Source organism: Geotrypetes seraphini, chromosome 4 (genome assembly GCF_902459505.1).
Source record: "Geotrypetes seraphini chromosome 4, aGeoSer1.1, whole genome shotgun sequence".
NCBI lineage: Eukaryota > Metazoa > Chordata > Amphibia > Gymnophiona > Dermophiidae > Geotrypetes > Geotrypetes seraphini.
Window position 1 is genome coordinate 212,632,911 of NC_047087.1, and position 26,649 is coordinate 212,659,559.

General features: G+C 44.8%; 1 protein-coding gene across 1 annotated transcript in view; it reads left to right on the forward strand.

Moving 5' to 3' along the window:
• OGDHL (oxoglutarate dehydrogenase like) overlaps positions 1-26,046 on the forward strand; it is a 297,827-nt gene extending 271,781 nt beyond the window's left edge. The window contains 4 exon segments of the mRNA XM_033942954.1: positions 8,558-8,630; positions 12,695-12,858; positions 18,096-18,250; positions 25,851-26,046. Of these exon segments, the coding sequence (XP_033798845.1) occupies positions 8,558-8,630; positions 12,695-12,858; positions 18,096-18,250; positions 25,851-25,974 (516 nt within the window). The 3' untranslated portion in view covers positions 25,975-26,046.
• Positions 26,047-26,649: the final 603 nt, after the last annotated feature.

Sequence of the window (26,649 nt, forward strand, 5' to 3'; positions counted from 1 at the left end):
TGTGTCCCTACTTTTCCCCTCCTTTCCCTTTTTTTGCTCACCCTCCCTCCTTATCGTCTCTGTGTCTCCCTGTAGTATTTCTCTCTCCTCTGTTATCTGCAGGTATGAATGATCTTTGATATGATTACTGTGCCCTTTCCTTTCATATGATACTGTAATTTTATTTCTTGTTGATAGTTTTTTGTTTTTTTATCTATATACAGTGGTGCCTCACACAACGAACTTAATCCGTTCCAGGAGCAAGTTTGTTATGTGAAACGTTCGTTGTGTGAAACGCGTTTTCCCATAACAATACATGTTAAAAAAAATAATTCGTTCTGTAGCATAAAATATGCTAAGATGACATAAAAAAAGATAAATTTTTGGTTATTATTTTTATTTAGATACATCTAAAAACATAATTGTTTTTTAAAACAACACACATTTTTTAAATTTAAAGACAGACTAAGTAGAGTCTAATTTTACAGTGAGAGGGCAGAGTCTCAGCGGCAAAAACTGGGACTTAACTGTTCATTTTTTTTTTTTTTCTACCGTGTTTCCCCGATGATAAGGCAGGGCCATCAAATAAGACAGCCCCCCCTTTTTAGAAAAAAATGTAAAATAAGGCACCCCCCCGCAAATAAGCCACCCACCGATACCTGCGCTTACCCGAATCGGGTGGTACGGTGGGTGACTCCGTGTGGTCCCTGGCACCCCCGACACGATCGGGGCAAGAGGGAGCTCAAGCCCTCTTGCCCCCCCGACTCCCCGACACGATCGGGGCAAGAGGGAGCTCAAGCCCTCTTGCCCCCCCGACTCCCCGACACGATCGGGGCAAAAGGGAGCTCAAGCCCTCTTGCCCCCCCGACTCCCCGACACGATCGGGGCAAAAGGGAGCCCAAGCCCTCTTGCCCCGCCGATTCCCCAACTCCCCGACAATATCGGGCCAGGAGGGAGCCCAAGTCCTCCTGGCCACGGCGACCCCCTAACCCCACCCTGCACTACATTACGGGCAGGAGGGATCCCAGGCCCTCCTGCCCTCGACGCAAACCCCCCTCCCCCCAACGACCGCCCCCCCCAAGAACCTCCGACCGCCCCCCCAGCCGACCCGCGACCCCCCTGGCCGACCCCCACGACACCCCCAACCCCCTTCCCCGTACCTTTCTGTAGTTGGCCGGACAGACGGGAGCCAAACCCGCCTGTCCGGCAGGCAGCCATCGACGGAATGAGGCCGGATTGGCCCATCCGTCCCAAAGCTCCGCCTACTGGTGGGGCCTAAGGCGCCTGAGCCAATCAGAATAGGCCCGGGAGCCTTAGGTCCCTCCTGGGGGCAGGGCCTGAGGCACATGGTCGGGTTGGGCCCATGTGCCTCAGGCCCCGCCCCCAGGAGGGACCTAAGGCTCCCGGGCCTATTCTGATTGGCCCAGGCGCCTTAGGCCCCACCAGTAGGCGGAGCTTTGGGACGGATGGGCCAATCCGGCCTCATTCCGTCGATGGCTGCCTGCCGGACAGGCGGGTTTGGCTCCCGTCTGTCCGGCCAACTACAGAAAGGTACGGGGAAGGGGGTTGGGGGTGTCGTGGGGGTCGGCCAGGGGGGTCGCGGGTCGGCTGGGGGGGCGGTCGGAGGCTCTGGGGGGGGGGCGGTCGTTGGGGGGGGGGGGGGTTTGCGTCGAGGGCAGGAGGGCCTGGGATCCCTCCTGCCCGTAATGTAGTGCAGGGTGGGGTTAGGGGGTCGCCGTGGCCAGGAGGATTTGGGCTCCCTCCTGGCCCGATATTGTCGGGGAGTTGGGGAATCGGCGGGGCAAGAGGGCTTGGGCTCCCTTTTGCCCCATCGTGTCGGGGAGTCGGGGGGGCAAGAGGGCTTGAGCTCCCTTTTTCCCCGATCGTGTCGGGGAGTCGGGGGGGCAAGAGGGCTTGAGCTCCCTCTTGCCCCGATCGTGTCGGGGAGTCGGGCGGGCAAGAGGGCTTGAGCTCCCTCTTGCCCCGATCGTGTCGGGGAGTCGGGGGGGGCAAGAGGGCTTGAGCTCCCTCTTGCCCCGATCGTGTCGGGGAGTCGGGGGGGCAAGAGGGAACCAGGCGGAGAGAGGGCAGTTAAGCGCAGTGCCTGCGCGGAAGGATGCAGCTCGGGCGACTTCGTTGTGTGAAACGAAGTTCGTTGTACGGATCAAGACATAAAGTTCGTTGTGCGCAGCGTTCGCTGTGCGAGGCGTCCGTTATGCGAGGCACCACTGTATATAAAATCGGAGGTATGTATGTGTGTATGTGCCGCGATCACGCAAAAACGGCTTGACCGATTTGAACGAAACTTGGTATGCAGATCCCTCACTACCTGGGATGATATGTTCTGGGGGTCTCGCGGCCCACCTGCACACGTGGGCGGAGCTACAAACATAAAATCAGATTTCACCCATTCATGTCAATGGAAAAAATGTAAAAAGCTGCCATTCTCACAGTAATTCAAAAACGGCTTGACCGATTTGAACGAAACTTGGTATGCAGATCCCTCACTACCTGGGATGATATGTTCTGGGGGTCTCGCGGCCCACCTGCACACGTGGGCGGAGCTACAAACAGAAAATCAGATTTCACCCATTCATGTCAATGGAAAAAATGTAAAAAGCTGCCATTCTCACAGTAATTCAAAAACGGCTTGACCGATTTGAACGAAACTTGGTATGCTGATCCCTCACTACCTGGGGTGATATGTTCTGGGGGTCTCGCGGCCCACCTGCACACATGGGCGGAGCTACAAACAGAAAATCAGATTTCACCCATTCATGTCAATGGAAAAAATGTAAAAAGCTGCCATTCTCACAGTAATTCAAAAACGGCTTGACCGATTTGACCGAAACTTGGTATGCTGATCCCTCACTACCTGGGCTGATATGTTCTGGGGGGTCTCTCGGCCCACAACTCTATGTTGCTTGCTCAAGGGTGAGTTCACCCAACAATTTATATGTTTTTGCTCCTGGAGGTGAAACTAAAAATGTTGTTTATAATCACGTTTTGCGTTAGTTGTATTGTATTCATTTTGTCAAATATTTCACATTATAATTTGAATATTGTACTTTTTATTAAGCTGTAAAAAAATAATTTCATTCACCACTATAAAGTATCTTTATTTGAATCCATTTACAGTGTTATTGCTATAATTAAATACCCGTGCAACGCCGGGGCATCAGCTAGTAATATTATAAACTACTAGTTAGCCATGGTGGTATAGCAAGTCCAAAATAAACTACAAACTGTGGTACAAGAGAACTTAAGCGACAATAACTGTGGCTACAGACCCTTAGGGAACTGGGATTTATGTCTATAAATAAATTTTTTTTACTCAAATATAAAGTATTTGATACAAAAACATATAGAGTATGAAACTGGTAATCACTTGCTCTAAAACCCGGATTTTCAATTCTAAGACTCAATAGTTCAAGTGAATCTCTGGCTTTGTGGAATGAGTTTTGTGACAGTTGATGTTCAGTAAACAGCAGTTTACAATAACGAAGGTGAAAATCTCAGCTTATTTCAGCTCCTATAAACTAAAACTAGCTGTCAAATTCTCAGCTTCAGGGTGAGGTTGTATCAGGCTATATCAGTGTAAACCTTTAATGCTGTCACAAAGTTGAGTCATAAAGGTAAACAAGCTACAGGGGCTGTAGAAACTTTTATCAGCATCTAGACTCTGACCATAATTTCTTGGTCTCTTGCTGGTTCTCCTAATACGCTCATATGCCACTGGTATGTGGAGAAATGCAAGGTAATGCATTTAGGCAATAAGAATGCGGAATACGAGTATACAATGTCAGGTGCAACTCTGGGGAAGAGTGAACAAGAAAAGGACCTGGGTGTACTGATAGATAGGACCCTGAAGCCATCGGCACAATGCGCGGCAGCGGCAAAGAAGGCAAATAGAATGTTGGGCATGATAAAGAAAGGAATCTCGAGTAGATCGGAGAAAGTTATAATGCCGCTTTATAGGGCAATGGTCAGACCACACTTGGAATACTGCGTCCAACATTGGTCTCCCTACCTAAAGAAGGATATAAAACTGCTGGAGAGGGTGCAGAGACGAGCAACAAAACTGGTGAAGGGTATGGAGAAACTGGAATACGAGGATAGACTTATAACACTAGGATTGTTCTCCCTAGAGAAAAGGAGACTGCGTGGGGATATGATCGAGACCTTCAAAATACTGAAAGGAATCGACAAAATAGAGCAGAGAAGATTATTTACATTGTCCAATTTGACACGGACTAGAGGACATGAAATGAAGCTAAGGGGGGACAGGTTCAGGACTAATGTCAGGAAGTTCTGCTTCACTCAGAGAGTGGTTGACGCCTGGAATGCCCTCCCAGAGGAGATTATTGCGGAATCGACCGTCCTAGGCTTCAAGAGCAAACTAGATGCATATCTCCTTAAGAGAGGCATATAAAGATATGATGGACTATAAATTACGCCAGGGTACACCTGGCAGGGCCTCCGCGTGCGTGGATCGCCGGACTTGATGGACCAAAGGTCTGATCCGGAGATGGCAGTTCTTATGTTCTTATGTTCTTATGGTAATTGGAAATATTATTGAACAATTAGGAATAATTCATGGTCTTCCATCTTTGAGCCACATCACATGCTACCTTAATCATTTCCCTTTGCACCTCTAGAAAAGATTAGAGCTATAACTGAAATTTGTAAATCAGGGCTTTATGCAGAAAAGCAGCTTTCAATTCTGTTGTTATAAAAAGCTTAACACCTAGCAACAATCTTGAACTTGATGTAGTTTTGACAAATCTTAAGGGAGATTCAGGGGAGTAGGCATATAAATAGTAATTACGTCGTAGTATCATCAGTGACATAACTAGGACCGAATGGATCCTTGGTGGATATATTAAGTTGGAGTCCCATAATGTGATATGTTCTCCAGCTCCCTCACCCTAAGACATATGAACTCCAAAAGCAGCATTTCCACAATACGCACACCCCCGGATTCTATATGTGATGCCCAAAATTGCATGCACAATTTAACTGAGTAATGAGCCAATTAGTGCCAATAATTGGGCACTATTAATTATGGCTGTTAATTAGCTACATTTGAATTTATGCATGCATCTTGTTAAGTACTATTCTAGATTGATTTTGTAAAGACTCACAATTGAACATCATGCTTTCAATTATTAAACTTCAGAGGAATATTAGTTTTAGAGACACATCGGTAATAGCCAAAGGAGCCAACTTTTCAAGATGATTGGGGGTGCTAAACATAATGGAAATTACTCCTCCTGGGACAAATCAAAGAGTTTGCTCAATATTGAGTGTGCTCAAGCACCCATAGAGTTGGCTCCTATGGTAATAGCTACATGAACACTACTCAGAAAATTCCCAAAATTGAAGACAGATACAAATGCAAACCTCCAAATTAAAACTATTATATTACATTAGTGATTTCTATTCCGCCATTACCCTGCGGTTCAAGGCGGATTATATATGAATTGTCAGGACATTTAGAAGTACATAAGGAGTGGTTTGGACATTTTCTAAATTGTTAAGGATTGGAGAGTATTGCAGTTGATGCTTGAGGCAGATCTAGTTGTGTTAATTTGGCTTTATGTATTTTTTAATAGTAGGATTTTTGTTTCTTTTTTGAAGGTTTTGTAGTCTGTGGTCGAGATCAGTAGATTGGAGAGTTGGTGGTCCAGTTTTGCTGCTCGAGTGGCTAGGGATTTGATAAGGATTTAAACACTAGAATCAGGCACTTGAAGATACAACATTTGGTTATGGGCAGCCAGTGAGCCAACGCTAGAGCCTGGGAGACAAGATTGCAGGCATTGAGATCTTTTAGAAGCCTGATCACCACTTTTTGAGCACGCTGGAGACATCATACATTCTTCGTCATGAGACTGTTGAATATTGCATTGCAGTAATCCATGTGGGAGAGTACTAAAGCATAGAGTAGTAGGGTGAAGTCAGACTCTGAAAAGTAGTTCCTTAATTTTTGTAGTTGTCACAGGTAGTAAAATGAGGAAGATACCACCTGAGCGATATGGTCGGAAAGCGACAGGTTGCAATTAGGGAGTATTCCTAGGCTGCATACTCGGTCTTTCATAGTTAAAGTAGTCAAGCCCCAGCACAGCGAGGGACAGGCGAGGACATAGCATTCTTTGAGGATCCAAAGGAGTTCTGTATTGAAGGTGTTTAGTTGTAATTTGTTGATGGACATCCAGTTTTGATTTCTGAGAGACAGGTTAGGAGTTTCGCAATTTGGGCATCACAGCCTCTCCTAGCAGAACCCCCTGCGGAACATTGTATTTGATCAGTTTCGATTTTGATAGCACATCATTGAGCAAAACATTTTTGGGGTCTGTTATTCAGGAAAGAGGAGAACCATCGTAGTGCAATGTCTCGGATTGTGATTTCAGAGAGCCACTTGAGGAGGGGATGGTCAATAGTGTCAAAGGCTGTGCTGAGACCCCACAGCACCAGAAGAACATCATTTCCCTTGTCCATGAGTTCCCAGCAGTCATTGATGATGTTGAGAAGGATGGTTTCAGTACTGTGGAATTTCCTGAATCCTGATAGGAAGTCAGATAGGGCGCCTTGTTCGTCGATGAAGGTGTAATTGGGTTAACATAAGTCTAAGTTGCTGGGCATGTTAGGGTTGAATGTGGGGTTTTTCAGAATTGATCTGATGACCGCTGACTTCCAGTTTGCGAGCACTACGCCTGTTTGTAGAGAGGTGTAGATGAAAGGAAGGAGGGAGTCTACAAGTGTCTTTCACCGTCACTAGGAGGCGTGGCGTCCAGAAGTCCAGGTTGGAGCCAGAATGGCGAATTGTGTCTATTTTCTCAGCAATGGTGTTGCAGGAAACAGTTTCGAAGTTGGTTAGGTTCCCAGTTGTGGTTTTAGTTGTTTTGTCTGAGTCGCAGGGGGACAATGTTTGTAGCGTGGTGGAGTCAAGGTGAGACTGTATTTTGTCTACTTTATCAGCAAAGTAGTCTGAGAGCATTTCACTGTTGAGTTCAGTATTAAGATACTGTTGTCTCCTTATGATGTTGTGAGTATGTTTTTTTTAGTTTGAAAAGGATTTTTGATCTATTAGAGGTCTTCAATAGTTGTTCAGAGTAGTACTTCTTTTTAGCCACTAGGGTGGCTATTTTATATTCTTCATGCAGTTCCTTCCATTTCAACCCTTTCACTGTTAAGTCTGGATTTGTACCATATCCTTTCCACTTTCCTTAATTCTCTTTTCTTAGTTCTTAAGTCGTTGGTAAACCAGGGGAAGGAATATTTGCAGGGGTAGTATTTGATCTCTTTAACTGGAGCCAGCCCTTCATATAGGGATTTTAGCTCAGCTTTCCTCTTGGATGAGGGATTTAGATTTGTTAGGAACTGGGCAATGTTCTGGGAAAGGGGGAGCCTATTCTGAAAGGATGGACTCCGCCTTAACTTTGATGAAACCAGGCTGCTCATTTAAAAAGGAGATAGTGCAGCTTTTAAAATAAGATGGGGGGGGGGGGGCAACAGTAGCACAGGAATGGATGGTTCAGTGTAGAGTATCCTTGAAAGAGACTACTGACACAGGATATTTAGGGAATCCCAATAGAGAGGTTTCAATAGTGGTGAAAGAAAGCTAAGAGTGTTTAAAAGGAAAACAGAGAGTAAAGGACACAAATAATCCCTGTCAACTTCTAAGTAGCCTACAGATGCAAGGAAAAACCACAATTTGAAGTGTCTATATACAAATGCTAGAAGCCTAAAAATTAAGATGAGAGAGTTAGAATATTTAGTACTAAATGAAGAAGTAGATAAAATAGGCATCTCAGAGACCTGGTGAAAGGAAGACAATCAATAGGACACTGTGTTACCAAGGTACAAATTATAGAGTAGATTAAATTAGGGGGAGGAGGTTGTGCTATATGTTAAAGAGAGAATTGAATGAAACAAAATAAACATTCTGCATGGCATAGATACTGTAGCAGCATCCATGCTATGGATAGAAATCCCTTGTGTGAAGGGAAGGGATATACAGGTAGGGCTATACTACCAACTCGAGGATAGAATGAGCAGATAAATGAAGAAATGTTTATAGAAATTAGAAAATCTGGCAAATTGAGTAATAGCATAATAGAAAATATATATGCTTCTCTTCCTACAGTAGGCAAAAAGCACCAAATAACAAACCATACAAGTTCAAATACAATATATCTTTAGTCATCCAAATTTTTGTGTTTTGAATGGGATGGCAAATAGTGTTGAGAAATAAAGTACTTACCTAGTATTGAAGGAAAATTATATTTTTACTTCTGTTTCTAGACTTGCCTTTAAGACTAATACAGATACATTTGGAGATTCAGAGGCGTGTTAAACAGCATAACAAGTCAGAATGCACTAAATGCCAAATACGGTGCTTAACACATATGAAAACACATAACGGGTTATTGATAATAAACCATTGAAAATACAGACCTCTGTGAAGTTGTTTCAAAGTGTCTATCATTTTGTGCTGCTCAGTTTGTCAGTAAAGAGAATATACCACAAAAAGATGTATTCATTGAATACATGTTATTTCTTCTTTATTCATTTTCAGCTTATCATCTTTACACCAAAGTCGTTACTACGACTTCCAGAAGCCAAATCCATCTTTGATGAAATGAAATCTGGTGAGTGAAGTTGGCATTGAGTAAAATATATCTGCCCCTATAACTGGGCAGCTCCATTTAGGCCCTGAGGGCACCTAGTAGCAGCTTAATCTGTAACATAGCCTAGGCACCTAGGTTCTGTTATAGAATACTACATAAATAGATCTAGGGTGCCTAACACCAAAGCGCCTCATTTAGCCAGCCTTAGAGATGGCATGTACAGCTGCTTAAATGGCAGGGATATACCTATGCTCTGCCCTTGCATATGTCCCTATAATAGATCATGGTGTTTTCTCTCCTCCATGCAAATGTTATACCCCCAGCATGCACTGGGCTATAGAGCTCAGTGTTGATTCAGAGGGGCAGGACTCACAGGTATTTCTACCCAGGCTAGGTTTATTCTAGAGAGGTCCCTGAGGGAGAAAAAGGACTCTCAAGTTTTCCCTAGAGCACATGTGTCAAACACAAGGCCCGTGGGCTGAATCCGGCCTGCCAGGCAGTTTTGTGCGGCCCGCAGTGACTGTGTGCCAGCTTGAAGGTGATGTGGCGTTTTCCTCATTGCCAATCCCAGGTGTTTTACCTTCTGACCGGCTCCCTCCTCACTACCGCAGTCATTTTCACAAAGCCATGGGCAGCAGCTCCTTGTGCGTCCCACACCTCATCCAGAAGTCTTCCCTCAGATGTTGCAGCATCAGAGAGAAAGCTTATGGTTCAGGCACAGGATGCACTTAGGAGCTGCCGCCTGTGGCTTTGTGCATAGAAACCACTGCAGCAGTGAGGAGGAGGGAGCCGGCCAGAAGGTAAACACCCGCCAGAGGGAGGCACAGAAAGGAGGGAGGGAGAGGGGTATGCTGGGACTCAAGAAAGAGGGACCAGAAACTTTGGACAAATGGTAGAAAGAAAGAAGGCAAGAAGGAGAGAGAGAGAGGGGGGATAAACTTGGACATTAAATGAAGGGAAGGAGAGGGGAGCATGAGCCATAGAATAGAAGAATGGAGAGAGTGAGGGAAAGAGATGTTGAGGTGAGAGAGGGAATAGAAAGGGAGAATTGAGTGTCTGAGAGAGGGAAAGAGAAATGGTGTACATGAGGAGATAAAGAAAGAGGAGAATTGTTGGGCAGAGGGAGGGAGAGATAATTATTGGACATGGTGGTGGGAGAGGAGTGAGGTAGAGATGCATGGGGAAGAGAGAGATATCAGACCACTGGAATGGGAAGGAGAGAGGAAAAGAGATATACCAGACTTCAGGGAGGAGAGATGTCAGACCGCAGAAAGGAGAAGAGAGAGATGTTAGACCTCTGGAAGAGGGAGGGAAGGAGAGAGAGATTCCAGACCATGGGAGAGGAGAGAAATTCCAGGCTGTGGGAAGGAGAGGAGAAAGATGCCAGACCATATGAGGAGGAAGGGGGAAGGCAGAGTTGTCTGACCATGAGAGAGGGATGAGATGGTGCACAGGGATGGAGGGGGAAGGGGAGACAGAGGGAGGAGATGGTGCACAGCAATGGGTGTGGCAGGGAAGAGATAAGAAGAAATGCTTCTTATGCTTCTTATAGATGGATGGGAATAGGGGAGAAGAAAGAGGGAGGATATGTTGCACATGGATAGATAGGAAGGGAAGACATGGAAAAATAGATAGCTTTTAAGAAGAAAAAAGAAAAATGGAAGAAAGTTGAATGTTAAAAGTTAATGCTAAAGATGGATGTATGGCAGAAAGTGAAGGAGAGAAAAACAGCAAATGGATAAGGTGGCCCTGGATACACAGTTAAGAGCACAGACAGAAGGAAGTGCAGCCAGAGACTGAGAAAAGATGGTTTGAAGAACAAAATTACCAGACAACAGGTAGTGGAAATGATTTATTTTCAATTTAGTGATTGAATTGTGTCAATTTACATCTGCTGTCTATATTTTGCACTGTTCAGGAAGCAATGCCTTTGTTTCTATTTCTCTGGGGTTGTACTGCATTCAGAGTCTTGAATCTTAAGGTTTTGTTTGTATATATTAGTTCTTTAGTTCTTTTAGTTTGTGGTCTTGTATTTGCATAGGGGTTATCTGTGTTCTGGTAGGAATGAATGTTGAGAAGCATACAGTGAGCTTTGTTAGTTTAATTTTGTGGTTAACCATTATGTGTTTTTAATAAGATTATATTGTGTGTGTATATGAAAAATGTGACCTGTCAATTGAGCGCACGACAAAGGTGCGCCAACAATTGTGTGCAAGACATATGCGCGCCACTGGTCCCGCCACTGTGAGGGTGTGGGGGGGAACTCCCCCCACTACATGTACGAGTCCTTGCACTCCCGTTGGGGTGTGTGGGGGGAAACCCCCCACTACATTGAAAAACTCCTGAACTCCAAAAACTTAACAGAAAACAGAAGTTTTAAGTGTACTTGGGAGGTTCACCCCTCCAAACCACCCCCCAACAGGAGCGCGAGGACTTCTACATATACTGGGGGGGGGGCTTCCCCCCCATGCCCCCCTCATAGTGGTAACATTACTGGTTTAAAGTGGTGGGACTGGTGGCGTGCATATGCCCTGCGCGCAATTGTCGGCATGTCTTTGTCAGCGTGCTAATGTTTGGTGTGCTTTATTTATGGAACCATGAAAAATAAATGGAAAAAAATGGTATTACAATTAGTACTATTATGGGGGTGGGGTCTGGGACTGAGATTGGGCAGGGTCTGGCCCACACCTTAACCTGTGTTTTAGATTTTGGCCCCTTAATGTGATTGAGTTTGACACTCCTGCCCTAGAGATAGCCGGAGGTAGGGCTTGGGAAAACAGACTGGTGCCTGTATGTTCTTGGCTGAGGTAGGCCAAATTCATTCTATTTTGTGTGAGGCAAACAATAAAGCAAAGTGTTTTTCTTTTTTGTGAAGTGTTTTGTGTGCTAGCAAGTTGGGCTAGCTTGCCAAACCAGGCTAGTTGCTCTCATATGGTATTTCTTGCTGATTTCATAGCTTCTGCTGCAGAGAAGCTGACCAGAGGTCTGTAGAAGCTGGGGACCTCAATACAGAAAGTTCTTTTTTTTGTGAACAGGGGACAAGGCGATCAGTTCCCAAGTCAGGTACCGGAAAAAGTTCAGTTAGAGGTGGAAAAGCAGGTTTTTGTTTGGTTTATAAAAGTTTAAAGAAAAGAAAAAGTGCTTGTATGTATACAGATCCTGTATGGACAGGCTTAATTAAGCCACTGTTGGCACCTGCTAAGCCTGTAGCATATCTGTGCATTGCAGCAGTGAGAGCTACCTTAATTACCCCATTGAATTCAGCTGGGAATAGCTACTTGAGTTGTGCAAGAGGAAAGAAACTGCTGTTGTAACAGGAACTGTTGGAAATTCTGGAGTAGATTTACTAGACAAAGGCAGTACTACAAGCTGTGCAAGAGAAAGTGCAGCTTGCTTCTAGAAGGAAACAAGTGTTTACTCTTGAAATTGTGACTGCTTCCTAAGTGTGGAATAGAAGCAGTGGAATTCCTGCAGGGAAGTGCTGTTTTTAAAGTCAGTACTCCAGGTTAGACTGGTGAGAGACCAGAATCGGAGCATCCATAATAGGAGTTTGGGAGCAAGAGTGGCAGGACACCTGGCTGATCTTGCAACAGAATTCTGGCAGGGTCAGAGGAGCACAAGAGATTAAGTACCCTTGAGCCAGTAGACCACCAGGAGGCAGTCAAGGGACTAGCCAGCAAAGAAAAGTAGGTTTTAAATCCAGGGAAAATGGAAGCCCAAAAGTTCCAAAAAGGGAAAGGAGCAGTGAGGGGCACCTGGTGGTGGTCCAAACCCTGACTCAGGGGCAGCCTATGATAAGGAACCCCATTAAGCTCTATGATTTGGAGCCCACTGAAAGATGGAATAGAGTATTTGCCATGGTGTCTCGGCTGGAAAGGGAGACAGAGTTCCAGGAGGACTACCTGGAAGGGGGTCCAAAGCCCACCTCCAGATTTAGCTACTGAGCTAGAACAGGCTAAGCACCAAATTAAAGACATGCAATAAAGCAAAGTTGTTTTTCTTTCTGTGAAAAGTGTTTTGTGTGCTAATTGCTCCTATTTTCCCACAGTCCCCTTTACTAATACACTTCTGACTTTAATTGCAAGATACATATTTCCAACGTCTGATTCCTGAAGGAGGACCTGCAGCTCAAAATGCTCAGAATGTGAAGCGGGTGATATTTTGTACTGGGAAAGTGTACTATGACCTTGTGAAAGAAAGACAGACTCAAAACTTGGTGAACCAAGTAGCTATTGCTCGTGTGGAACAGGTAATACTTACACTGGAAATGGAGGCTGTTCATTTAGGAATTATTTTTATATTCTAATGGTATGAAGATTTAATAAACTTTTGCCTCCAACAGATATATTCCACCAGGAATCTTTTTCACTTAAAATTACCAGCATATAAAGAGGGCCATTTTCGAAAGGACATCTGGGTTCAACTTTGGACATTTTCCACAAATTATCCAAAGTTGGAGGCAGAGAAACATCCCTTTATGAATGGAGTGTCCAAATAATTTTTTTTCAAAAATACCCTACTTGGACATCTTGGCTGCCAAAATGTCTAGACTAGCAGGATGTCTAACTTTATTTGCCATTTTCGGCCACTAAAGCGTCCAAGTTAGAAACATCCAAATCATCACCATTGTAATAGACTGGCCACATAGAAATGACAACAGAGCAGTGGGGCACTTTAGAGGACACTTTTGTGAAATTCACATAGGTACCAGATATATATCTCACCATATACTCATTATAATTTATGCTGAGCCCTCCAAAACTCCCCCCAAACCTACGATATACCCACCTTTCTACCACTCTTAAAGCCCTTATGGCTGCTGGTGACACCTATATGGCAGTATAGTAGGGTTTTAGTAGGCTCATGCTTTCTACCATAAATGTGGTTAGAGTGGCTTTTAGATCTGGCGCCTCCTGTCTATGGTTCACCAGCCCGCCCACCTGGCTACTCAAGATACCTGTGTGGAATTATACTCATTTTCTCATTCATATAGCCATCGGCTCTCTATTTCTCCGGTGTTGTACTGGTATCTTAGGGTTTCATTTGTATATATTAGGACTTTTAGTTTATGATCCTGTATTTGCACAGTGTTCTAAGTTATTGGTGTCATGGCCACAAGTGGGAAGATATTTGTTGGCTCTCCTTCAGCCCTTTTGGACCCAAAATGACCCTTGCTTAAAAATTAGTGAAGACCACTGCTTTAGAATATAAGTTTATGCACAGTATGCCTGTACCTGGTTTTATGATTTTTTTTATTGGATTGTTATGGTTTGTTTTGTTTGTAAACTGCTTGGAATAGATCAGATATGCAGTATAAACAATTTGATGAGTAGCTTTGTTTTGGATAGTTGTCTAGGTTATGAGAAGCCCCATGTTTGGGCCTTCAATAACTGGCCTCATGACATTCAATATGCTGGTATAAGTAATATATATATATATTATTAATAAACAATAACAGCTTACAAGAACAAGTCTTTCAGCATATGGAGCCGACAGATTAATATACATCAAGTGCTTGAGTATACTTTGGCGTCTGTCCTCAAAACAGGCCTAAAAGGACTGTCCTTATATATATTTTTGACAGTCTGAGACCACGTTGGTATATGTTACATTTTTAGTTTTCATTGGTTACTCACAATCGTCATTTCACTTATCAGTTTCTTAATTGGTTAGTAATTTTACTTTTCTTGAGTCATACTGTGCATAATGCCCATTTACTAAAAATGCTGCCTATTTCCCGACAAATGGCATTTTAATATCAATGTCATCAATTTGTGGGCAAGGGTCTGCCTATTCCGGCAAAGACCTGTCTATTCTAGGATCTTTCTTGTATAATAGTTAATTTTATATTCTTGGTCAATATATGTGTTAAGAACATAAGAACATAAGCAATGCCTCTGCAGGGTCAGACCTGAGGTTCATCGTGCCCAGCAGCCCGCTCACGCGGCGGCCCCAACAGGTCCAGGACCTGTGCAGTGATCCTCTATTTATGACTTCTATCCCCCTTTCCAGCAGAAAATTGTCCAATCCTTTCTTAAACCCCAATACCGTACTCTGCCCTATTACATCCTCTGGAAGCGCATTCCAGGTGTCCACCACACGCTGGGTAAAGAAGAACTTCCTAGCATTTGTTTTGAATCTGTCCCCTTTCAGTTTTTCCGAATGCCCTCTTGTTCTTATATTTTTTGAAAGTTTGAAGAATCTATCCCTCTCTACTCTCTCTATGCCCCTCATGATCTTATAAGTCTCTATCATATCCCCTCTAAGTCTCCTCTTCTCCAGGGAAAAGAGACCCAGTTTCTCCAATCTCTCAGCGTATGAAAGGTTTTCCATCCCTTTTATCAGACGTGTCGCTCTCCTCTGAACCCTCTCGAGTAACGCCATATCCTTCTTAAGGTACGGCGACCAATATTGGACGCAGTATTCCAGATGCGGGCGCACCATCGCCCGATACAGCGGCAGGATAACTTCTTTCGTCCTGGTTGTAATACCCTTCTTGATTATACCTAGCATTCTATTCGCTCTCTTAGCGACCACTGCGCACTGTGCCGTCGGCTTCATTGTCATGTCCACCATTACCCCCAAGTCCCTTTCTTGGGTACTCTCGTTCACTAACATCCCTCCCATTGTATAGTTGTACCTCTGGTTTCTGCTTCCCAGATGCAATACTTTACATTTCTCAACGTTGAACTTCATCTGCCATCTCGTTGCCCATTCTCCTAGTTTGCTCAAGTCCCTTTGCAATTCTTCGCAGTCCTCTTTAGTCCGAGCTCCACTAAATAGTTTGGTGTTGTCCGCAAATTTTATTATCTCACACTTCGTCCCTGTTTCTAGATCATTTATGAATATATTAAATAGCAGCGGCCCAAGCACCGAGCCCTGCGGAACACCACTCGTGACCCTCCTCCATTCCGAGTAGTGGCCCTTCACCCCTACCCTCTGTTTCCTACCCGCCAACCAGTTTCTGATCCATCTATGTACGTCTCCGTCCACCCCATGGTTCTTTAGTTTCCGGAGTAGACGCTCGTGTGGCACCTTGTCAAAGGCTTTTTGGAAATCCAGGTATATGATGTCTATGGGGTCTCCTCTGTCCATCTGTTTGTTAATTCCTTTGAAGAAGTGCAATAAGTTAGTTAGGCATGATCTCCCCCTGCAGAAACCATGTTGGCTTGTTTTCAGAAGTTTGTTTCTTTCCAAATGTTCATCGATGTTTTCTTTTATCAGTGCTTCCACCATTTTTCCCGGAACCGAGGTGAGACTCACCGGTCTGTAGTTTCCCGGGTCACCTCTTGATCCCTTTTTAAAGATGGGCGTGACGTTGGCTATCTTCCAATCCTCCGGAATCACTCCTGTTTTCAGGGATAGGTTGCAAATTTGCTGCAGTAGTTCTTCTATCTCCTCCTTTAATTCTTTCAGAACCCTTGGATGGATTCCGTCCGGACCCGGGGATTTGTCAGTTTTTAGTTTTTCTATCTGCCTGTGCACATCTTCAAGGCTCACTTCCATGGATGTTAATTTTTCTGCTTGATTTCCATTGAAGAATTGCTCAGGTTCCGGTATGTTGGTTGTGTCTTCGTTCGTAAATACAGACGAAAAGAACATGTTAAGTCTTTCCGCGACTTCTTTCTCCTCCTTCACTACTCCCTTCCTGTCTCCGTCGTCCAGCGGTCCCACCTCCTCCCTAGCCGGCTGTTTCTCTTTAACATATCTGAAGAATGGTTTGAAATTTTGTGCCTCCCTGGCTAGCCTCTCTTCATACTCTCTTTTGGCTTTACGAACCACACGGTGACATTCTTTTTGATACTCTTAATCCTCTTATTTCCACTTCCTCATTTTCATGATACCTTAGCAGATGTCCATGTTGGTTGCTATGTGAGAAGATAAGTTCCACTTGACTCAGCATTTTGCTTGCCAGTCTTGCTTATCTCAGCAAGAACAAATTGTATAAAAGTTGACAGTTTTATTCAGGGTGTCTTTTAGGCTTACTTTCAGGCCTATAAAATATATTGTCATATTTCTATTATTCTGGGGATTTCAGGAGATCTGTCTTCACCTCCAGTATCATGGAGGGCTTACCTATCTTCACCTGTACATACCTGCACAGGTCTTCTTCCCCTCCTTCCTCAGTTATTAATAAAGCTTAGTGATAAGACATTGGGGTAGCTAGATGTTAGATTAAGCATGGGATGTTATATGGTTAGCTGCCCAGGATGGTGGAGAATCAGCGAAGATGCAAAGAAAAGCTTGGATAAGGGGTGATATTCCATAAGTGGCGAGTATCTGGGATCTACCTTTGCAGTGTGATTGGGGAAAACTGGGAAGACTGAATGGCCAATATGATTACTTTTTTTACTATGGTATATTCTGCATCTCAATTTAGTATTTTGATGGACATATCTGTTTAGCTTAACCTAGAAAGCTAAGTTGTTCTGTACACAGAGAGGAAAGATATACATTAGGAGGGGAATTCAAAAGGCTCTAACCCCTAAAGAAACCCATTATATTCCTATAGGTGTCTTTAGCATTTAGCGTGTGTTAACACGACTAGCACACAGTGTTCATGAATTCCTCCCTTGAAGCGATAATTCTCAAATTGTCCATATTGGGACAGAAAATGTGGGTTTTTTTAACTCACAGACTTTGCTCCAGTTTTCAGAGGGAAAGTACATGCCTCTTTAACTCAACAACTGCTGATAGAGTAAACACAGTTGTAGGGACTCATATATTTTTGCTAGAAAAATACATGCATACAGTTGAAAATGCAGTCTATATTAGAGAGTTGCATGGGGACAGAAATCTCACCCATCCCCACCCGTCCCCGCCAGGATCCTCTCCGTCCTCACCCGTCCCTGTCAGGATCCTCTCCATCCCCACCCGTCCCCGTCAGGATCCTCTCCGTCCCCACCCATCCCCGCAAGGAATTACATCCATCCTCGCCCGTTCCCATAAAAAGCAGCAATTACTTCTGACAGGATCATCAATTCCAGTGTTTGTGCTGCTGTTTTCCTTGTGGAATCTCTTTGGTGGAACCCTTTTTTTGTTTTCTGTTCAGGTAATTAACTTATAAATTTCCCTCTTTTACTAAGGCTGATGTGTCCATTATATTATATGGACGAACCCTGCTTCCAAAGCCTTCCATACCTGTGGGAGTCCCATTGGCTAGAGGGGGGTGCCCGTGGGAGTCCCATGGGCCAGAGGGGGGTCCCCATGGGAGTCCCGTGGGTTAGGGGGGGATTCCTGCGGGAACCCCACGGGACCCGTGGGATTCCCGCGATCCCCGTTCCCTTGCAGACCTCTAGTCTATATACATACTTTTCCTTCTCTGACCCAAACATGCCTCTGGGAATATCTTCCTTCAATATGGCTGAAAGTATACATGTTAAAGAAGAACTCTGTGGGATTAATGAGGATAAACTTCTTTGTAAATTGTCCTTAGAGAGTTGAAAAATGATTGAGACAAGGCTCATGGATAATTATGTTTTCCAGATTGCTCCATTTCCTTTTGACCTAGTGAAGGAAGAAGTTGAGAAATACCCCAATGCAGAATTGGTATGGTGTCAGGAAGAACATAAGAACATGGGCTACTATGAGTATGTCAAGCCTCGCTTCCTCACCATTTTGAAATATGCTCGGCCCATTTGGTAGGTCACTTGCAGTGATTTGTTATTGTGGGGAAGTGTGGAAAGAGAATGAATTTGGAAATGATTGTGGGGAATGTGGAAAGAGAATGATGTATTAGTGACTTCATGAATATTAATAGACATCATGCTTAATGTTAACAAATAGGCTTTACAGTGTGTCTTACTGGATGCTTAAAGCATTTTGACACTATTGGGAGAGGAAGTGTGGTCTGGTAGTTAGAGCTGCTGTCTTAGCACCTTGAGGTTGTTGGTATAAGCCCAGTGCCACTCCTTGTGACCCTGTGCAAGTCACCTAATCCTCCATTGTCCCAGGTACCATGGCTAGATTGTAAGCCTGCTGAGACAGATAGGGAATACTTAGAGTACCTGATTAGATTGTAAACTGCCCAAACAGCTGTGCTGATGGGCAGTATATCAAGTACAAAATAAACTTGAAATTATAACAGTAAACTAGTGCTAGAAGCACTGTCTTACCATAGAGAAAAATTTGCAAGGTTTACTAAACTACAGTACCTGAACACAGCAGTTTAATAAATCCTGATGCTGCCAAATCCTGGACCTTCATGAAATCTAATTGTGGTTCTCATCTCAGGGCCACCATCTGAAAAGGGGCTGCAGGGCCCTGTACGAGACCTCTCATGGCAAAAATCCCTAGTTATTCATGACCTTTACATCACTTTCTAGGGTTGTAAGTCACAAAATAATGAGATATGGTTAGCCTTGTCCTCATCAACCCAGCCCCAAGCTCCTTACCAAGCTTACCCCACAGATTGGATGTTATCATTTGGCAGGAATAATACCCACTTGTTCTGCCTGCCAGCAGCTATTTTTCAAAATGCCTTCTCTTTCCCCTGCATATGAGGACCAAGGCTGTTGGTGGGAGGAAGCTGGGGACCCAACATTATCAAAACTATGTCAAAATTATGCTCTGACAGTGTTAGGGAATATGAATTACTGCCCACTATTAAGGTATTGACTTAAGGACCGTTCAAACTGACTGTTAAAGGCAGAAGATTGAAAACATAAAATTATGGAGAAAAAAAGACCTCAGTTAAAACTTCAAGGGTCTTTAAAAGAAACTTCACGCATTAATTCTCCATTAGTAGTGTGCAAAATATATGCAGTAATCCAATTCCATGGTCCAGATGTGTTCAGTACTCCAGGGCAACAATTCACCCCTGTTTCTTTAATAAACAGAATCTGTGGCATCACAGTAGCTAACAATGTTCCTGCTGTAATAGCTAAACAATACTTAGCTGCAGTTCCAGGTCTGCGAGGCTCCAAAGCTATCATGTTCCACACAATCGTTTGCCTGCTCCCTTCACCGGTAATTCCACAGTTGGTACCCGATGCCTAACAGGGAATCACCATTTTGCTTTCAAAGCTTTGTCAGGGGTTCACAACACATTATCAGCGCACATTCAATGTAGCTCACCACTTCCTCCATTACTATATATATATATATATGAGGCATAATTACAAAAACAAAACTATATCACAATTATGCTGTGACACTGTTAGGGAATTTGAATTACTGCCCATTATTAAGGAGTTTTTTTAAAAAAGACCCATGTAGCTTTAACTGAGGTCTTTTTTTCTCCACTATTTTTATGTTTATAATCTTGTGCCTTTAACACAGTCAGTTTAAATCGGTGGTCTCAAACTCAAACCCTTTGCAGGGCCACATTTTGGATATGTAGGTACTTGGAGGGCCTCAGAAAAAAATAGTTAATGTCTTATTAAAGAAATGACAATTTTGCACGATGTAAAACTCTTTATAGTTTATAAATCTTTCCTTTTGGCTAAGTCTTAATAATACATTACATTACATTACATTACATTAGTGATTTTTATTCCGCTTGTACTATTGTAACTTATAGCTAAAGAGACATATGATCAAGAAACTGTTTTATTTTACTTTTGTGATTATGATAAACATACCAAGGGCCTCAAAATAGTACCTGACGGGCCGCGAGTTTGAGACCACTGGTTTAAATGGTCCTTAAGTCAATGCTTTAATAATGGGCAGTACCGTATTTTCACGCATATAACGCGCGCGTTATACGCGTTTTTACCTACCGCGCATACCCCTCGCGCGTTATATGCGTGAGCGCGGTATACAAAAGTTTTAAAACATAGTTCCCACCCCGCCCGACGCCCGATTCACCCCCCCCAGCAGGACCGCTCGCACCCCCACCCCGAACGACCGCTCGCACGCGCTCCCACCCGCACCCGCATCCACGATCGGAGCAAGAGGGAGCCCAAGCCCTCTTGCCCGGCCGACTCCCCGACGTCCGATACATCCCCCCCCCGGCAGGACCACTCGCACCCCCACCCCGAACGACCGCTCGCACGCGCTCCCACCCGCACCCGCATCCACGATCGGAGCAAGAGGGAGCCCAAGCCCTCTTGCCCGGCCGACTCCCCGACGTCCGATACATCCCCCCCCCCGGCAGGACCACTCGCACCCCCACCCCGAACGACCGCTCGCACGCGCTCCCCCCCGCACCCGCATCCACGATCGGAGCAAGAGGGAGCCCAAGCCCTCTTGCCCGGCCGACTCCCCGACGTCCGATACACCCCCCCCCCGGCAGGACCACTCGCACCCCCACCCCGAAGGACCGCCGACTTCCCGACAATATCGGGCCAGAAGGGAGCCCAAACCCTCCTGGCCACGGCGACCCCCTAACCCCACCCCGCACTACATTACGGGCAGGAGGGATCCCAGGCCCTCCTGCCCTCGACGCAAACCCCCCTCCCCCCCAACGACCGCCCCCCCCAAGACCCTCCGACCGCCCCCCAGCCGACCCGCGATCCCCCTGGCGACCCCCACGACCCTCCCACCCCCCTTCCCCGTACCTTTGGTAGTTGGCCGGACAGACGGGAGCCAAACCCGCCTGTCCGGCAGGCAGCCAACGAAGGAATGAGGCCGGATTGGCCCATCCATCCTAAAGCTCCGCCTACTGGTGGGGCCTAAGGCGCGTGGGCCAATCAGAATAGGCCCTGGAGCCTTAGGTCCCACCTGGGGGCGCGGCCTGAGGCACATGGGCCCAACCCGACCATGTGCCTCAGGCCGCGCCCCCAGGTGGGACCTAAGGCTCCAGGGCCTATTCTGATTGGCCCACGCGCCTTAGGCCCCACCAGTAGGCGGAGCTTTAGGATGGATGGGTCAATCCGGCCTCATTCCTTCGTTGGCTGCCTGCCGGACAGGCGGGTTTGGCTCCCGTCTGTCCGGCCAACTACCAAAGGTACGGGGAAGGGGGGGGGGGGGGTCGTGGGGGTCGCCAGGGGGGGCGCGGGTCGGCTGGGGGGGCGGTCGGAGGTTCTTGGGGGGGGCGGTCGTTGGGGGGGAGGGGGGTTTGCGTCGAGGGCAGGAGGGCCTGGGATCCCTCCTGCCCGTAATGTAGTGCGGGGTGGGGTTAGGGGGTCGCCGTGGCCAGGAGGGTTTGGGCTCCCTTCTGGCCCAACTACCAAAGGTACGGGGAAGGGGGGTGGGGGGGTCGTGGGGGTCGCCAGGGGGGGTCGCAGGTCGGCTGGGGGGGCGGTCGGAGGTTCTTGGGGGAGGCAGTCGTTGGGGGGAGGGGGGTTTGCGTCGAGGGCAGGAGGGCCTGGGATCCCTCCTGCCCGTAATGTAGTGCGGGGTGGGGTTAGGGGGTCGCCGTGGCCAGGAGGATTTGGGCTCCCTCCTGGCCCGATATTGTTGGGGAGTCGGCGGTCCTTCGGGGGGAGGGATGTATCGGAAGTCGGGGGGGGGGGGCATCAGGCTTTCAGGATGGGGACAGACCTTCAAGGGGGGACAGTGCACGGAAGTCAGGGGGGGTGAACGGAGAGTCGGAAAGTCAGGGCGGGCGAAAGAAGCATCGGGCAGCATGCGCGGTATACCCGTGAGCGCGGTATACCAAAGTTTTTGTACATATCATCGTGATTTCTGCGCGCTATACCCGTGTGCGCGTTTTATACGGGTGCGCGTTATTTGCGTGAAAATACGGTAATTTCTATTTCCTAATAATGTCAGAGCATAATTTTGATAAAGTTTTGGTTTTGTAATTATGCTGTCTTTTAAATAACTTGTACTGTTTGTATTTTATCCAATTGTTGTGAACCGCTTAGAACTCCCATGTATGACGGTATATAAAAATAAATTTATTATTATTATTGTATAAATATAGTTATCAACCACAAAGATCCCTGCGTTAAAAACAAAGGCTTACCCTAAACATGTAGATATGAATGCCATGATTTTCACATGTGCAGGAGTCAAGCTATGGAATGGCCTTGTTGATCAGATTTGAAAATGTGGGGAGGAATTCATTTAAGAAAATATTGAAGACTCAACTATTTGTTGATGCATTTTTTTGAGCAATTGATTTTATGTAAGACTGAACATGTCTGTTTTATTTTCTTATTTTGTATAGATTTCTTAACATTTTATGTATTAACTCCTTGTAAACCGTTTTGGAAAAAAACGGTATAGAAATTTTAAAAATAAATCAATAATCTCAAGAAGGAGAGCATCTTACAGAGCCTTACAACTATTTTATAATGAACTGAGTGGGGTTGGGGCTTCAGCATATGTTGCTACAGCCAGGATTGCACCTTGTCCAGTGAAGTATCTGTGTGATGAAGATTGGTGGGGGGGAGGGGATTCATTATACCTCTTGTGGCATAGGTAACTGTCACCCAATATCAAAGCTTATAAAAGTTTTTCAAGCTGCACCGATTGTCATGGCAATGAGCTGCTTTGTAAGTATGACACATGTCATTGCTGTAACAATGTTATGCCTAATGTAGATGCTGGGAAACAATGCATGAAAGTTTGCAGTAGTTGTAAATTTCATTTTATGTATAATATTTTTATTATATTCAAATGTATAGCATATCATAATTTAGTAAATGGGGGGCCTTTGCACCCAAACTTTCAAACATACATGTTGCCTCCTTGATAGGGAAGGTGAGAGATAGCATGTAAACATCTACTCAACGCATTCCATATTTTGATTTAGAAAATTATCATGGAACTGTCCAATTAAATTTGGAAGGATTCAGGCACAAGCTGGTTAAATTATTATTTTAAATTCTTTGTAGATAGTCATTAGCATTAGAAAACATTGTACTGTTATGGTCTGTCATGATATTGTGGGATTTAGTGTGTGTGTGTGTTTAATAGTGGTATGCAGGGGGAGACGTTTCTTTTCTTATTTTGATTCATATTTTGTTGTTGTTTGGTATGTTTCATTCCATTTTTTTGGTGATATTTAATGTTAGCATGTGCAAAATTAGAGCTAAAATGGAAGAGAACTCCCTGGAATAAAAATACAAAACTTTGGTGTTTAAGGATGGCATAGTGGAGTGTGTCTTTCAGGTAAGTATTTTAGGATGTGAAGAGGAACATTTTTTTCCAGCTCAGGTTGGTTACAGAGAAATAACTGGAGCCCACACTGATGTTTGTTGATCAACCTCTTTGCAGTTTAACTGAAGAAAACAAATGTATTTTACTGGAACACATACAGGGATTATATGTAGGATCTCTCGTTAAATGAGTACCTTCTCACAAAGTACCAGCTGTTTTTTTATTTAAACACCTGGAGAGAGCAGCACTATATTTTGGATACATCCAACATGTCCAGTGAAGATTAGTGGGAATTTACCAAAGGGTGCTAACTGATTTAGTGCATGCTAAACATTGGGTATCTTAGTTTTTAGCACGTGGTGATCATTAGCATGCACTAAATTGGTTAACGTCTCTTGATGAATTCCTTCCTTAAGGATATAGATGGTGGAAGAGCAATAAACTAGTCAGTAGATAAAGTTAAAAATAAAGGGGCTTTTTTATCAACTGTAGTAAAAAGTGGCCTTACATGGGTCCTTACTTGCACTAAGGCCATTTCTACTACCGGGTAAAAGGACAACTTTTGTATTTTCTGTATTAATGGCCATGCACTAATTTTCCCATTAGCGCTTGAGCCCTACCACCACCCATTATATAGGTGTTAAGATCTTGTGCTATCCATGCGCTACTTGGATAGTGTGCGACAATATAGCTGCATTAACCAATTACTCCAATATTCTGTAACCGACATCCATGTCAGCGGCTACCAATATCACATGACAGCGCCAGTTAAAGAATCGTACCTAAATATCTAAGATAGGCGGCTGAAATGTAGGCCTGGAAAACCCTTGCTTACATTTCAGCTGCCTGTCTGTCGCGGGATCCTAAGACCAGCCCACAGCTGCTGTAAGCTGATCGCTGCAGGGGAATATATCCCCAATCAGCTGAGCTGGCTGCGGCGACATAGGACCCTCCCAATCGGCAGGAGTGATGCTCATTCCCTTATGCCTGACACCCTCCAACATCTCTATCTGAAATCAGCAGGAGGGATACCCACTCTCTCCTGCCTGAGAACACCCCACCCCGACACTCCTGACATCCCACCTGGACACTCCCCGAAACCCCTGGCATCCCACCCTGACACCCCTGAACCCCCTTACACTCTATCCGGACACCCCCTACCCTTCCTGGAACACCCTGACCCCCCAACCCATTACCTTAAATGAAAATCTGGCAGGAAGAATGCCCACTCCTCTTTAAAAGTGGGCCTACCCCTTACCGATGCACCCTAGGATGCACCAGGGAGGGGCCTAAGGCTCTGATTGGTCCAGGTAGGCATCTGGGCCTTAGACCCCTTCCTGGTGCATGCCTATCTTGGTATGAATCATGACTAGGTAGCCACTTTAGCCTGCCTAACACCACTTCCAGTGTTGGCCATGCCTAGTTTGATGTTCCATGGCCTAAAACAGTTACCTAGTTACGATTTCAACACATTTTATTTAGGCGTTGGTAGGCACTTAAACCTTGCCATTTTTAACAGTGTTTTTCAATTAACTTAGGCGCCGGCAGGGTGCCTATCAACACCTAAGTTTTAGGCGCTGGTTTAGAATTTCCCCCTTTGTGCAAAACATGCTCTCTCTCTGCCCACATGTAAAAATTACTGCTGGATGCCTGAGCAAACCCCATAGTAAGGCATTTTTTGCTGTGATAAGCATATGCTAGTTCTTACTGAAGCTTAGTAAATGGACCCCAAAATTTTTTATGAGGAAATATCAGAGATGTCAAAACAATGATCCATTTTCACATTACAAGTTAAGGTGCCAACAAATGAAAGGCATTCAGCTCTATTTAACCAGCTAGGAACAGCTCCTAGACAGTTAAATAGCACTTAGCTGGCAAAGTACTTAAATTCAGCACGAAGTGGCCGCTGAAAATTAGTGCTTAATAGCTACTGACTATGTCATGTGACTTAGCCAGCTATATGCAAAATATAAAGTGCTGGCCGGCTAAGTTTAGCAGCCAAGTCAGGCTTTGTAAATAACTGGTCTAACTTTGGCATCTATAAACTTAGCCAGTTAGCGCTGAATATCGACTTAGCCAATTAACCAGATTTATAGTGGCCAAAAATAAACTAGATATCCAATGCTGGTCACTGGAAATGACCCAGCATTGAATATTCAGGCTTGGCATTAACTGCAGGACAGTCTGAATATTGAGCCAAGTGTGTAGGCTCTCCTTTATCCATGTTTCTCATCTTCTGTGTTTCTTCAGGTATGTTGGCCGAGACCCAGCTGCTGCCCCTGCCACAGGCAACAAGAACACTCATCTTCTGGAGCTCAAGAGATTCCTGGGCACAGCTTTCAACCTTGAGTCCTTTGAGGGCAAAAATTTTTAATACTGACTGAGAATACAAGCACACTTTGAGAAGCAGTATTAGAAATTGTTGAATGACTCTTCAGAAGAGAGTAACTAATAAAGTAAATGCAAAACTAAGAACATTTTCATTTTTGCTAAAGACAAACTTATTTTTAGCTTTATTTTTCCCCCTTACAGTATAGGTTTTAAAGCTGAATGCACTGAAATTGTGGGGATAATCTTATAAAGCTTTTTCCACTTGCAAAGCATCCTACACACACAAAATTGTACAGGAGTATATGATGGGGTGCTAAAGTTCTCAGCCCAACAAAGAAGGGAATGACATAGAGCCATGAAACTTACAAGTTATTCCACATATTCACCCCTAAGTACTTGGCACATTGTGTTTGAAGTTTCTGTAACCCAAACATACTCTGATGTTTGGTCACTGAAATACTGCTCCGCTGCTGCAAGCATCTCTGAATTACTCAAAAATTGTTGCCCTTTCAAACCCTTTTTAAGATTTAGAAACGGAAAATAGTCAGATGGAGCAAGATCTGGTGAGTAGCAGGGATGGTATATGCACTGAAACCCCAATTGCATCCACAAACATCCATCGTTTTGCTAGCCTTGTGAGCAGGTGCATTGTCTTGCAAAAAGAGAACTCCTTTCCGCAGCTTCCCTTTCCTTTTTTCTTTCAATGCCTCCTTTAATC